The 15,184-nt window shown below is 36.2% G+C and overlaps 1 protein-coding gene across 1 annotated transcript in view; it reads right to left on the bottom strand.

Moving 5' to 3' along the window:
* The window catches only part of CENPF (centromere protein F), a gene marked incomplete at its 5' end in the record, with an annotated part of 33,124 nt that extends 18,689 nt beyond the window's left edge, over positions 1-14,435 (bottom strand). Inside the window, 9 exons of the mRNA XM_083858529.1 lie at positions 777-899; positions 2,418-2,546; positions 4,074-4,199; positions 6,258-6,460; positions 8,047-8,308; positions 10,680-10,771; positions 11,780-11,895; positions 12,751-12,947; positions 14,274-14,435. Of these exons, the coding sequence (XP_083714655.1) occupies positions 777-899; positions 2,418-2,546; positions 4,074-4,199; positions 6,258-6,460; positions 8,047-8,308; positions 10,680-10,771; positions 11,780-11,895; positions 12,751-12,947; positions 14,274-14,435 (1,410 nt within the window). The remainder of the gene's footprint in view (positions 1-776; positions 900-2,417; positions 2,547-4,073; positions 4,200-6,257; positions 6,461-8,046; positions 8,309-10,679; positions 10,772-11,779; positions 11,896-12,750; positions 12,948-14,273) is intronic.
* Positions 14,436-15,184: the final 749 nt, after the last annotated feature.

Genomic DNA, 15,184 nt, shown 5'->3' with positions numbered 1-15,184 from the left:
AAATGGGAGTGTTTAACAAAACCAAACCGTGACACAGATTACATAGGTATCCAGCTGTTTCTCCTGCTTACTGCTGATTCACCAAAGAATGGAAAAAATTTGCATTGAGAGGTCTCTAGTGGCAAAACCGTAACAATTTCATATGTAGCTGTTCTGGATGCCAACAAAGCAAAACAAGGTAACTGAGAAGACAGATGAAACTTTAAAGTTAAAAAGTTTGCCCATGTGCAAGTGAGGTAACATACAGAAACTTCTCTGAATTTACCTTCGTTTGGGAGAAAGTTTTTCCACCACTGTATATTTATTGGACTGCTTTTTCTAAGAGACATGCATATTTTTTTACAAAGTTTTTGTACAAAATCACTGAGTTTAACAGTATGAATCAAAGCAGCAGTCAGTGGTTCTAGAATTTACTTTCAAAATCAAACACTCATTTTATTACTATTCAATTTTCAGAACCAAAAGCAAAAATCTCTTGAAACACAATTTATTTTTTTTAAATAAGTCCAACATGAATTAGAACCATATAATCAGCATTACAGCAATGAATCCCAACCACACAGCTAACTCCAGAAACAGCACTAAATTCCACAATGTTAGGGAATTCCTCATTTTTTGTTACAACTAAGATGAGTTATTAAGATAGTCCATGAAAGTGCTTAAAGATTGCTTATGGGGAAAAACACAATTGTGAGCAAATGCTCTACAGTATTAGGTGTTTACAAATTGCTGATTCATGGTATTAATTCTGCCAAATACTCCTCAGCACTGCTCACCTGAAAGCTTCTTGTCAAGTCAGCTTCCTTAGCCTGAGCTGTTGATAGAGCCTGCTCTGCTCTGCACAGCTTCTGGGTGAGATTGCTGGTGTCATGTTCTAAGCGTTGTTTTGCTGCCATTACCTGGAAAACCAACATTGTAATCAAAGGCGCAACTTCTCTCTTTAAACTCCTATTCTTGAACTCAACGTTCTGTTACAAAACAAAATTACACTATTTTATCCCAATGAACCCAAGGGTTGCTTTACTGTTGTGTGGAGAAAAGCTGCATATTGCCTTTCCACTCCTTTGCTTCCGACCAAAAAGATGGGATGTCTCTAAAATACACACATTTCTAGACTGTCTGAATTGAGATTAATTCATCCTACTTGCCGCTACTTCATCACAATGATATCTGTAGGATAGAAATGAGATTGGAATACAACTGCTTATTGAAAAGCTATGTGAATCAGAAAGTTAGGACCATAACTGCAATTACTGCTCTGTTGACACAGATGTTAAAAAATGAACAGGTTTTAACTCTTCCAAAAGAGTCAGTCCTGAAATGCTCAAGATCAAAAACCAAGGAAATTACACTAGTGGGTCAAAAAAAGAGTCTATTCCAAGGTCATCAAGTAATAAATTACCTTTCTTTGAGAAGGAAGGTACTTATTGTTCTCTCAAACAAAAAAATAAATTTTTCAGTTAGCATATACAAAAGAATATGCATGTAATAAAGAAGCCTCCAGTAAAACTTTTGACTGAATGTAGTCCCACAGCTATATTTTTAAAATAAAACAAGCCTGCAAGAAAGTTTTAGAAATTATGTTTCTGTTCAGGCTGCCTGCAAATGGGGCTTTTCAATGTAACTTTCAGGAACTTGTGGCCCTTTTTAGAAATCAGCTCTGCTGCTTGAGAAATGCTCTTAAGGGGTTTTGGAGGCTTTTAAATATTCTTCTTTTCTGGTCACCCACTACTAAGGCTTGTGCTGCTTTCTAACCTACTTAAAGTTGGGAGTTATGACAACTAATGTGTTTTAATAGCTAGCTGCTGCCAAAGCTGTGGAAGAGCTCCTTCATACTGATCTCCTTTACACAAGCCATCACACTCATCTGATTTCGTGCAGAACCAGTTCAGGGAGTTAAACTGATAGCAAACACTTGGTTCTGTATACACATATGCTAATTTAAATGTAGTATTTACTTTGCTCTTTCATCTCCTCTATCAGCTCTCTCCAGGATCACATGAGGGGTGCATGGCCAGGGTATATGAAAATGGGACTGTTTTTCCAAAAGGCAAAGACCTGTTGGTCAGTAGCTCTATCATCAAACTACACCTCTGCATGGTTTATTATTTACATGAAGTGTCTTGTGATCAGCCTTAGCTGCTCCTTCCTCAGATTTATTTTACCTGCGCTGTCTGCATTTACATCTCCTTCCCTGGGAGGCCACAAACTTTTGAAAGCCTATAATTCACATTTAAATACATAGTGTTTCGGTAAGAAATGGTAAATACAAAACATCTAATATATACTGTAAAAACATTAATACAAGGCTCCACATTAATTATTTTCTTGCTTTATGTGTAATTAAATTAAGGCAGTGCTGTTGAGACAACTAAATACCATTCTAGTAGTGGACTTTAATGCTAAAAAAAGCCTACTTTATCAAATTCTGCCTGCAGAACGTTGAAGTCATTTTTGGCTTGCTGTAGCTCCTGATTCAGTTTGCTTCTTATCTGGTTGCACTGCTGATCCAGTGTTTGCAGGGAACGCTGCTGACAAGAGAGTTCCTAGAAAACAGTGGCAGAGAAGCAAAGAAATTAACACATGACCACAACAAGGCTCTATTTTAGTTACTGCAGAAATAACAACCGATTTTTATCATCAGGTACTGCCTGCTCAGGGATGCTTGTCTTACAGAGCAAACAACAGTTTACGACCAGCTTTGATTCATGAAGCAAAGGCCACATAGGCAAGAATGACATTAACCCAATTTATGTCATCTACTTAAGAACTTAATTACTCTAACATTCCTGTCACAGAAAGGGAAAAAAAATGAATCTAAAACTAATAAAAGAAATAGGGTTAAAATTTTTCATACTAAAGGTAAGTTTCACTTAAGAATTACATTACAGTACAAGTGGTCAAGTTCATCTCTGCTATTACTTACTTACCATACTATAAGGTTGGTTTTTTCCCCACATTATTGCACAAATTTTGTGGCAAGAAGATGTAATATAGAGCCTTTAAATAGGACCTGACAGACTAATATAAATAAATGAACATTAAACAAACATTATAAGAACCTGTAACAGCTCCCAATCCTAACCATTGTAGAAAAAAAAGAGAGCTGGAATTATTAATGGCTTCTTAATTAATGGCCTCGCTGAACAACTTAGAATGGCAGTATGTTGGCTTACATATTAATCTTATGACAGCATTTTTTTTAGCTAGCTAAAAAAAGGAAAACCAGGAGAGAAGGTTCATAGGCCTTCAATCCATCTTTTGATTATTACAATGATGCTACAACCAACCAAATACAAGATCAGTTGTTCCAATTTACCACTTCTAGACAAGGTTCAGTATCAATTTGAGATCCTGAGGTAGCATCTAGACTAAAAGACACTGTAAAATCAGTTTTTCACTCAAGAGTGCTGGTAGCAGCACTGTTTATTGGTTACTTCACCAGAACTCCTCTCCCAATTATCTTATCTATCCGGACATACCTTAAAGTACTATTATCACTATTAATGTTGTTAATACTAAATATAACTTCATTCCAGAAAAAAATTCTGGGATAGTGCTACATTTTTTCTCTCTGCAAGAGAGAAATAGAAGACACTTATGTTAATGAAGGAAATGAAAGACGCTTATGTTAATTGACTATATTAACATCTTCTGAGCATGAACCAAAATTAGAATAATAGAAAAATAATCCTAAAGAAATTATTTTCTTCTGTGTGAAATGCATGTAAAATTAACTCAAATTCCACAGAAATAAATGAGTTTGTTACTAAGTTTGAGTTCACATATACATAATTTTATAAAAAATGGAGCCTAGTTTCTCATGGATTTGTGTCTCATTCCATCTCTCAGACATGTTCTCTATTGCCCAATGAATACAAACATAATCCTGCACCTCTCCAACAGTCCCTCCCCACTATTGCAATGTTTGTTTTCTATTTTTTCAATTACCTTTGCAACTTCTATCTCTCTGTCAAATGTGACTGCAACTGACAGAAAAGCAGATACACAACATAAGCCAAGTGATTTCATCTCCTCGGGAAGTCAAAGTTAAGAAATTCTCCTTGCCTCACCTGTTGGTATTCCTTTTCCTTTGCCTTTATTTTCTGTTCTAAAGCCTGACGAGCGCTCTCAGCATTTTGTCTTTGGCAATTCAGTTCTTCTGACAATCGCTTCACCTTTTGCTCCAACATTTGGACCTATAATAATTTAGTTATCAATCACAAGTGTTAAAGGTGCAAGTGATGTTTCATTTAAATATGTAACCTCTCACATAAAAAAGCCACTGCTGTCAGCTACTACAATTGTTCTAACATCCATATAACCACAGTAATTTTAGCTAGTGCCATACAAATCCTTAGCAATCCAAAGTACAAAACTCATTCATTCTCCCTTATGTTAGGGAAAAAATGTGTATAGAAAATTTTGTATATACGTATTAGGTGTGTATGCGTATACACAAGTGTATACACTCACAATAATAAAAACATCTTTAGATTATATATAACACATCTTTATATATATTTAGATTTTTTTTAAAAAATCAATGTTTTTGACAGTCTTCAGAAAGATGCTGCATCTGGCACTAAGAATAGATTGTATTTTCAGTACATCAGATTGCTACCAACTAAAGAGTGACTGCTAACTGCTAAGCAACTACATGTTTAGATTGAAAAATAAACAGATATTCCACTGAATTTCAGAGTGATTCAGCAAGTTGATTTGGACAGAAAAAAGAAACAACTATCTTAGTTTATTATAACAGTATTTTCTTCAACTTAAACTTCAATTGAAATAAAAGCAACAGTAGGTGATGTCTAGTTTCACCTCCATGATAACTTGTTATTTAAGGCAGTTGATTAAGTCAATATTATGTCACCCTAGAGAGCAAACCATTGTTCACCTAACTTTGATTCGTTAGTAAAACACATCTATTTTCTTAAGCCCATGGAAAATTAACAAGGGAAAAATTAAATACATAATAGCCTAATCCTTTATGAAATTGAATCAAGTCATTTTTGGAATCAGATAAATTAAAATTAAGCCCTTTTCAGAAAAATTGAGTTGTCAGACTCTCAGCTGTGTCTTCCCACAAACTCACCATGATGACAGTGCCTTTATGAAGTCAAGGGACTATGTCAGGTGTCAGATTTTCCCCTGCCTAACCAAGACTTCCTCCAAACTAGTTCCTCATAAAATTCTCAATAGGCAAATGTTACTGTCTCTCTGAGAAGGCAAAGTGATCAAGGTTTACATGCAAAGGTTTCTTTTTTAAGGGGTAATACAGGAGTTGTGGGAAACATTAGCTCACCAATAGACTTAAGTAGTATGCACAAACTTGCTGACAAACATGGGTCATTATTCTACAAAGAGAAGATACACACACAAACATTTTTTTCCCTTTGCTGTATATGAATCAAACTACTAGAGAAAAAAGTTAAAAGATAGATGAAAACATGGAGATTCAAGGAATTATGACGTCTGCGCATTAATTTCAAATTTGTTAAGTGTTGTGAAAAGGAACTTTAGGAAGTTAATGCAACTTGATTAATCAAGGAAGAGACTTACTTGTTGCCTACTGCAGTTTAAATTACTTTAAGCACTGGCATTCTCCTTTCGTGCATGATTATGAGCAAAAGCCTGAACCATTTCAGATTTTTATGTGTAATTACACACACTCTGTAAATTCTTCACTAAGCAAGTTGTACTATTCTATTGATTTTTACTATGAATTCCAACTCCTTAGAATTAGGCTGTGAAATTCCATTTAGAAGCTGAATATATTCTTAATCTTGCATTGCATTTTTACCTAGACATTATTTTAAAAAAGCAATTTACAATACAAGGACTAAGCCCCCACAAAATTCTGCATTATAAGCATCAAATTCTGATTTTCAGACAAAGATGTGACAGTCTTTTTCAGGTCAGAACTTGCCACCAGATGTCATTATTGCTCTATGTAACTTGATCAGTAACTATTTTTCAGAATTTGAGCCAATCTTACCCGAGTATGAAGATTATTTCTTCAAGTGGTGTAAGAATCTTTTAGAAAATGGGCAACTGCTTACATTTATTAATATTTTTACATATAATACATATGAAATTAGCATATACTTCTCCAAACCTGATCCTAAATAAACTCTCAAAAAACTTAATCTGACAACCTCGGTTCTTACTAAATGGCTGAAAACTGACATTTAGGAATACTGGCAATGAATTGTAAGGACAGGCAGAAGATGTGTGAGGAAACATTTTACCTGTGTGGTAGCTTGATCAAGTTGTGTACCCGTTTGAGTCAGCTTATCTCTGGTTTTGTTCAGAATTTTATCTTTCTCGGTTAATTCCAACTTCAATCTGTCCAGTTCCAGTTCAGTCTCGTGATGTTTATTCATATGGGACCTCTTCAGTTTTTCTTGAGCTTGCAATTGCTGTTCTAGGTCTTTAATAATGGAATTTAGTTCTGAATTTAAAACACAGTAAAGATTAAGGATACTTTCTGCTTTGGAAGGTACCTCCTCCAACACACATCTAAGTATTTAAAATGTTTGATAACAACCCAATCTCCTGACACAGGCAGACACCCTGTAAAGTTGTCAGCAAGCTGAAACAAGTTTTAACAAGTCTTCTACTATGACAACAATGACGAAAACTATCAAGAGTGAAAGACAGTTGTCTCTAAATCAATAATTCCTATCTCATGAGAAAGAACACAAACATGAGACCTCAGGAATAAGTGCTGCAAAGGCAAATACAATTTGTTCCTCTGCAGGTTTATTTTTGTTTGGTTTTGTTACTGTTTTTAACATGCAGAAACATGTCACTATTATATTTTTTTTTCTCTTCATAAGTATATCCACTAGAAGCATTTGCTTGGGGCAACTGTATTTCCAAAAGATTTTTCAACTATTTGGCAACTCTAATTGTCCCATTTAATATTTTAATCTTTTCCCTGTCTCAAAACTGCATACATATAAAACTAAACCAAGTAATATTCTCACAGGATACATCAGTAAGAGTTTATCTTCCGAAACCTACAACACAGTAGAAAATGTAAGTCAGCTACAGGAAGCATTATCCAGAATTACTATTGTCTGGTTTTGGGTTTGTTTTTTTGTTTTGTTTGTTCGTGGGTTTTTTGTTTGTTTGGGGTTTGGGTGTTGTTTTTTTTTTTTTTTTTTTGTGGTTTTTTTTTTTTTTTTTTTTTTGTGGTTTTTTTTTGTGGTTTTTTTTTTTTTTTTTTAAGAATCCTGTCCTCTTGATTCTGAGTTTGTATGGATTCCAAGTTGAAAAGGCCACCAAAATTGAAGCTGCATGTGAGGTATTTGAATGAAGAGTTTGGAGAGTACAGGGACTTGTAAAACAGTGGAAAAGCTGTCCAAAGAATAGAAATGGAAAGCTAAAGTGAATGCTCAACATATTTCCTATCTTACAACTATCAGGTATCAGGAATGATTGTTTCTTTATGTCAGTATGTGCAATACAAGACCATATCTTGGGTTTTGATTGTACTTTTTGCAGCATACCTAATTTTGTGCTTCCAGTAGCATCCATCATGGATCAACTCAGTTATGCACTAAGCATGTTCAATCATCAAATTTTTAAGACAGTTATTGCTCAGTCAAAAGTATCAATAGTATAGAAAAATAAGGAAACAATATAATTGAACTTCACAGTGAGATGCAATGAAATCCTGGAGTTTATGCTGTTTTAAGAAGTTCGTTCTATGAGCAATTTGGATTAATGGGAAAAGGCATTTTTCCTATAAGATGATATCCCCTACTCAGCCCAAAAATACAAACTGTTCCCTTCTAATTTTCATATCCCTTATACAAAAAATACCACAGTTCGTAGGTAAATCTTTGTGTATGGCTAATCACTGAAAATACACCAGAAGCCAACAGGGCCAGCTGCCAAAGGCAACAATGAGTATCTTTCTCTTTTCCTTACTAAAGCACTGATTTCAATAGCATGCTTCTATCTGCACACCAGCTTCCATGCAAACATACAGGAGACTGCCTCAGGGTCCTAAAGAAATGCATTGGATACCTTGGTTCTGTGCTCTCAGCTGGATCATGGAACTCGAGTTCTCAGCAAAGCTGTCATCAAACTCATTCTTCTCTGATAGAATACTTGAATTTGTTTCTTTATCCCATGGAAAGGAGGATGCTGCAGAACTTCCCCTTGCAGGTGTCTCTTGGCTTCTAGCTGGTGCCTTTTCCTGTTGCCATGAAAACACGGATGAGGAAGACTGATGCCGAGCAATCTCTCTGTGACTCAAAGAGCTTTGAGGATGAGGCTGATTTATTTTCTGTGTCCAAAAAAAGAAAAGGATTTAACTTTACACAGGTTCCTTATCCAAAAGATAACAAAACAACTGATTTAATATTAAGTAGCTAATAGGTCATCATCATTTCACATTGTTATCACAGCACCTACCAGTGCAAAGTCCTGACGAGTCATTATTTTCTGTGCTATGTAAATTAAATAACTTTAGCCCAAATAGCCAAACATAGCTGATACTTATAAATACAAACCAGCATATCAAAAAAGTATTTTGATCCGTGTATCTTTATAAGTAATGCATAATTTTTTGTCTTTTTCAAGAGAGATCCTATCATTTAACTCCTACATTTTTTTTTAATCAAAGCCTACATTTTTGCAGGAAAGTGAAGACAAGTAAGTTGGAAAAAAAAAAAAAAAAAAAAAAAAAAAAAAAAAAAAAAACACCACCAAAAAACAGCCCACCAGAAGTCTAGACTAACACATCTGATATTTGACCAACATTTAGTTCTACTGGAAAGAAACGGGTAAATTCAAAACAGATTTAATTATTTAAACTTTTAAATAGAGTACTCCAAAATTGCTATAATAAAATCTGCCAGGTACAAGCTTTCAATATTTTCCCATAGAAGAATTAAACAGAGGAAAAAGTTAATTTTTTTTTGTCCTTCTTAAGTGGAAAAAAACCCAAAGAAAGAAAATTTCAAGCAGTAAAGCCCCTATTGTTTTTTTAACTGGATTTTGAAATGCAGATCATTTTAATTACTTTTTCTTAAACTAAATCCCTAAACCATGTAAAGCACTTCTCAGTCAAACCAGAGAATATGCTGTTATCTAGGCACAGCTGTGCCAAGACCAGAAATCTACATTACATTGTCCAAAATGCTGTGTCCAATCTTGTAAAATAACTTGTTAACAGACAAAGAGGAAAAGAAAACTAACCCTACATGCAGTAATCATTTCCCCTATATGCCATTTAAATTTATATTTTCTGAGACAAAAGTTTAAATTCAGAACTAGCCACAGGGACAACCAAATGCTTCCTGGAATCATAGACTTGGAGTCCAAATGTATCAAGTATTCCTTTTTTAAATTATGTTTTCCTGATGTATTACTTCACTTTTTTTTAAAAAAAAGAGCTGAATTGTAGTCACCCATCTTAATTATTGCAAGTGTTGCAAAATACTGTGTGGTCTTCAACCATATTATTCGACTCTTTTTCAGGACATTAATCAATATGCTGATACAGTTCTCTTTACCATGCCTTTTCAGCTCCTCTCTTGACCAGTCCCCAGTAAAAATGGACCATTTTTTGCCACTCTGCACTCAACCTTTTCCTTTAAATTTGCAAGAACTCCCTTTATCAAATTCTTTCCCTTTCATCAGTGCATCTCCAATATTATACTGAGTTGCACTTAACTTACACATTTTCTGATTTGTTTTTAAAATAAAAACCCCAAAAGGTCTGGAAATATACAAGGCATGATTTGCCTTCATCAATAAATGGTTGACCTTTTCTCCATATGCCTACACACTCTTTAATAAAGATATCATGTTTTGTTTCTAACAACTTCCCCAGGACAAAAAGTTGGTCTGACTGAACTGTATTTCCAGGAAGCAGGACTGTAAGTGCTTTTTCCTAATGTCATCATCCCTGTCCCCTTCCAGTGTCAAGAGAAGAATGAGGCAACATTGCACATTGCAGTAATTCAATCCTGCCCTGCAGTGTCCCATCAATTAATGGCAAATATTCTCTCTATCTGGTGATTTATTTTTTATTATTTATTTTATCAATCCATTTTAAGACTACTTCCAATTGAAGCTGTGCCACAGATTCAACCCCAATGAAAAAAGGGTCTGATATAGAAAAGTTCTTAAACCTTTACTTGCTAAGTACCAAAGATAAAATTATTTCACATTTTCTGCAATGGCCTTTTCCTTGAGGGCTTTCACATCTTATTCATCTCGTTCTCAGTTATTAGCTAACAGTGTTCCTCCTTCCTATATGTTTGAAAGATTTATGGGTTTCTCTTTTCTAGATGTACATTATTGCTCACAATCTTTTTCAAGGCTATTTTATTATCCCATTGTATTTAGCTTGGCATAACTGGCACTGTTTTCTCTTGTCCTTGCTCCCAGGAGACTTCCAGTTTCTGAAGGACATGTTCTCATTTTTAATGTCCTTCTTTCCTGTGCCATTCAAAAAGGATGGCTTTTCTGAATTCTCCAAAATTACTTCTGAATGGCAGTACACATAGATTAATTCTCTCTCTTTTTCTTTTGAAATTATATTTTATGTGATGTAGAATATTTTTTACTAGTTTTTCATTTCATTTTCCAAGTTCAATCAGTGGTTACTTTCTTAGATATCACTCAAACCATTCCTAAGAGAGACTTACCTTAAGCTGGATGGTTCTCAGTTGTAATTCTAGCTCTATATTTTCTTGTACTTTTTTCTTATATTTTTCTTCTAGTTCTTCAAACTTAGCATCTACAAAAACATGATGAAAGGTCCTTCATAATCTGTCTTAGTCCAACCAGTTTTTCACCCAATCCAGCCAGGTTTTTTTACCCCTATGGGTCTCCTTTCCAACTTGATTCAATGATCTTGATGAATTTAAGACTGCAGTTTTCAAAGGAAAATATCTCTCCAGGAATAAAATCTTAAACAAAGTTAGGTAAATTATTTTTATCTTATCCCTGTTTCAGGAGTTCCATGCTTAGTGGAATGCTTGACATTGCCACTAACTGCATCCCTTTTGAGACATACATAAAAAAAGTAAAAGGCACAGGACTGTAAAAAATTATCTCAGATTTCCCACTGGAGTAAGATTGAGATGCCAAACTCACAGAACACTTGCTCATAGCATGGAAAGAGGTAAATAACATGTATAATATTGAACATAGAGTTTTTCAGCATAAAGAGTATAAGGGTGTCTGGCTACAGAATTCTCCACTTAAGGAAACTTCCTGTTTTTCCAGCTCATTTGAATATTTTAAATCCTTTTGATGTCACTAATTTGAAGATAGAAGTGATGCTTTGAAGTGGATATAGAGCATTAATTGTGTAGGTTATCATGCACAGTAACAGTCTAAGCAAAAAATAATTTTCCAAAGAAATAATACATTTAACTGTTGACTACATTTTAGTTAAAGTAACTGTGGTAAGGGAGAAAGAAATTTGCTCCCCACAACATGAAGGGAAGAGCTGACACCAGGAACAGGAGTTCAAAAGACTGCTGCAGTTTATTGAAGGATATTCTATTACTATTCCATGTCCACCAACGTAGCATTAAAAAGACATAACATTTGTGATGTGTTCAATCTGCACTAATAATTTTTAAATTGAAACCTAGGCTGGCACAAATTAGATACTCTCATAATAACTTATATAAGAGAGGCTAGGCAACCCAGTACAAGTGTAATGTTTAAAATACTCAACCTTCCAGGAAAACTGACAGTCAACTATCTGTGCTGGATGAAGAAAAGGATCATTTACCATTATTAGTTTGAACTGGCGTTAAAGGAGCAGTAAAACTTTTCTGTGGAGTGCCACTGAACGATACATCTCCTGCAGTCAATGTTTGCTGACTCCTCTCAAGCTCACATTTGCATCTGTTTAGGGAAGAAGCAGCAGCATAAATTAATAATGGAAACTAAAAATTTAATTAGCTATTTTTAAGAGCCTAACATACACTAATAAATTATATGATTCTAAGAACTTAAAGAACAAGTCAAAACATGTCCACTGAAAAATTCTAGGTGGTATAACACAAAAATATGAACGTATTTTATTTAGACTTCCAACATATTTAGTCAAGCACACAGGAGTCAAAGCTAAAACACAAAATCACTTTTATGATGACATTTTTAATTTTCCCCCTCTTTTACAGCTCAATGCCAAGAACTCCTCTCCCAGAGGACCATCAGTTGGGCTGAAGTGGCAAATGACCACACACCAAACAAAATGCAGACAAATACAAAATCACAAATGGTTGCCGAGAATGAGGTACATGCAGTAATTGATATTTTGTAATGAACACTTATGTAAAATAATATAATGGGAAGGGGCAACTCAACAAACCAGACTTAATTTTGGGAAAAGATAAATGGAACACATATCCTCAGCCCACAAACTCTTTGTCCCAACATTTGACAGCAGATACAGAGAACATTAGTAAGGTTCTATCAACCCTCTTGAATCTCCCTAGATTCTTCACTGATGGATCTCAGCAACTCGTTGCACAGAGTTGGTGTTTCTACATGCCATAAATTGTGTTGTATTATTTCTCACAGCAGTGAAATACCTCAACACTCTTTATTTTTCACAAAAATCAAAGAAAAATTAAAATTAAAAGAGGAACACAGCTTCCTCTTTATTTGTTTCTATTAGGACATGTATGAGGCAATAGCAAAAAAATGACAAAATAACCATGGTAAATATGTTAGAGACATACAGCAAGTCCTCACCTTTTCAGTTCTTGTTCAAGCCTTTCAATGTCTTTCTTGCAGGAATTCAGCTGACCTGACTGAATGCTGACCTGAGATTCTTTTACTTGAAGATCATGTGAAATTTTCTGCTTTGCTTTCTCAAGATTATCACACAATTCCATCAAGCTCTGGTTTTCTCTTTTTAGTATTGTAGATTCATTTTTTTCATTTTCAACCTAGTTAGAACATAGAGACATATCTGAAGTTATCAATTCCTCTCTATACTTTGGTGCATTTATCATTTTAGTAACACAAAATTTACATGCTGTTATTTTCTTCCTAACACTTCAAAATCCTGACAGCTCTAAAAACCTCAGATGTACTCATTGTTTAAATATTCTTGGGTGTGAACAAAACCCACATTTCCTGAGATTCAACTCAGTGACATTAACAGTTTCTATTTATTGACGAGATATGAGCTCTTCAAAAAAATTCATCAATCTCTAAATATTAATAATCATCATTATTAGTCCACATTCTTCACTGATAATCTCACTTCCCCTTCCAGCCTGTCTTCAGCAGCCAGAATACCTTGGCTCACTCCACAAAGTGTGCACAATAATTATCAAAGGCCACAGGTTTGAAGACTGAGTCTGGCAGGAAAGATGTCCTTCTTCTCCCTAAAGGAGCATTATCTTTGGCACAGTGCTTTTCTTTTGACTGAAAATTGTATTACCTGCTGCTTCTGAGAGTTTTAAAGCACCCCTTCTTTTTGTTTGGGGAGCACAGCAATTCCTTGGAATGGCTGAAACAATTTCCTGGAAACTGATGGGGAGAAACTCAAAGATAATTGCTAGGCTTAAGGTTTTCTAGGAAGTTGTAGCCATCTAAAAGCAATAACAAGCAACCTTTGTAAATTGTCCATGAGCTGTAGTCAAGTATTACAAAACAAAATTGAACCAAATGGGTCACTCCTGATCTGAAGCATATCAGGACTCTGACCAACCAGGTCTTTAGTCCCCTGGTTAGAGGACTGACAGGGTAGAGTTAGACAAGGTGTAAAATTATAGCCCTGAAAACAAAAAAACCCACCAAATCCTAAACCCCTAGTCTCTACAAAGAAAAAACTAAGGAATAACATAAATAAAGATTATAGGTATCTGTAGGCAAGGTGAAATAGGAAGAGGCTGCCAACTGTGCAGCTCTGGTATATAAAATAGGCCCAGTTGTTATAGATTTTAACAGCTATAACAATGAAATGTTTATTTTCCTAATCATAAAGAGCTGTAGAAAAACCTCAAAGTACACATAAATGCCTAGAAATAGACAACCATGCCAAACAGGTAGGAAGCAGGGATTATATTAACAACCAAATAGAACTAAACATAGGGAAGAACATTACGAGTATTAAGCAAGATGAATATAAACAGTTTATAATTCTGTGATACCTTTTCTTTCACTCGGGGAAAAGACGCAAAATGCTAACCCATTTCCTAACAACAACCACCAGAAAATAAACTGTTATGACAGTGTTAGGCATGGATAACGAAATTTTGGGTTACCTTCTGCTTCTGTTTCTGCAGAGCTGCCTCCAAAGTCTCTAGCTGGTATTGCCTTTGCTGACGCTCCTTTTTAAGCTTATCCACTTGACTTTCCAGCTCATGGATCTTCTGCAGGACTCTGGGGGAGAGGCCCTCCTTCCACTCCTCCACAGCCCAGCTCATACCGGCCGGGCTCTTGTTTCACATCAAATGGACAGGGTTATGCCTGAAACACAAAGACAACTACAATGAGACCTTCCAAAAGGTTAAGTAACCGTCCCTTTTAAAGAAATTGCATTTTTCAAGCTTAGCAACGATCAGAATACAGCATCCCACAACCTTACAGGCTTCCTGAACCAAACAAAGCAGCACCTTAAAATTAAAACATGCCCTATTTAGTTTGACACACTTCTGTGCAGTTAAGAGCAGATCGTAAAACCTGGCTCTAACGAATCTCCTCACAACAACGGGGTTTATACTCTTAGCGCTGCGTTTGACAGCTGCACCTCGGGTGGAGAAAACACACGGCTCCGTACGAGGCGTCAGCGACGCTTCTTTATTTACTTTTCAAAGCAACGCGGCCGAGCTCGGGGCATCTCAGAGCAACTAAAACTAGAGACCAACCAACGGCAGCCGGAGAGAGCCCTCACGGGGCAGGGGAGCTGCCTGTCAGCGCCGCGCCCGACCGCTCACTCACTGTTCAGCGCCCACCGGAGCCCGGCGACAGCGACTCGAGCCCGGTGGTGCCTCAGCCCCTCACGGCCGGCCGCGATCCCGCCGCGACTCAAACCCGGCACCGCCGCCCCGCGGCCGTTTGTGCCCGCCCCCGCCATGCCGCGGCCCCGCGCGCTGATTGGCCCGGCCCCCACGCCGCTGGCCACGCGGCCGCGGCCTCACCGCCAATGGGAGCGCAGCGCGGCGCCGCCTGCGCT

Source organism: Zosterops lateralis (genome assembly GCF_965231275.1).
Source record: "Zosterops lateralis genome assembly, chromosome: 3".
In the NCBI taxonomy this organism is placed as follows: domain Eukaryota; kingdom Metazoa; phylum Chordata; class Aves; order Passeriformes; family Zosteropidae; genus Zosterops; species Zosterops lateralis.
The sequence above is the reverse complement of the archived record's forward strand: the minus strand, read 5'-3'. Positions and strand labels throughout refer to the sequence as shown.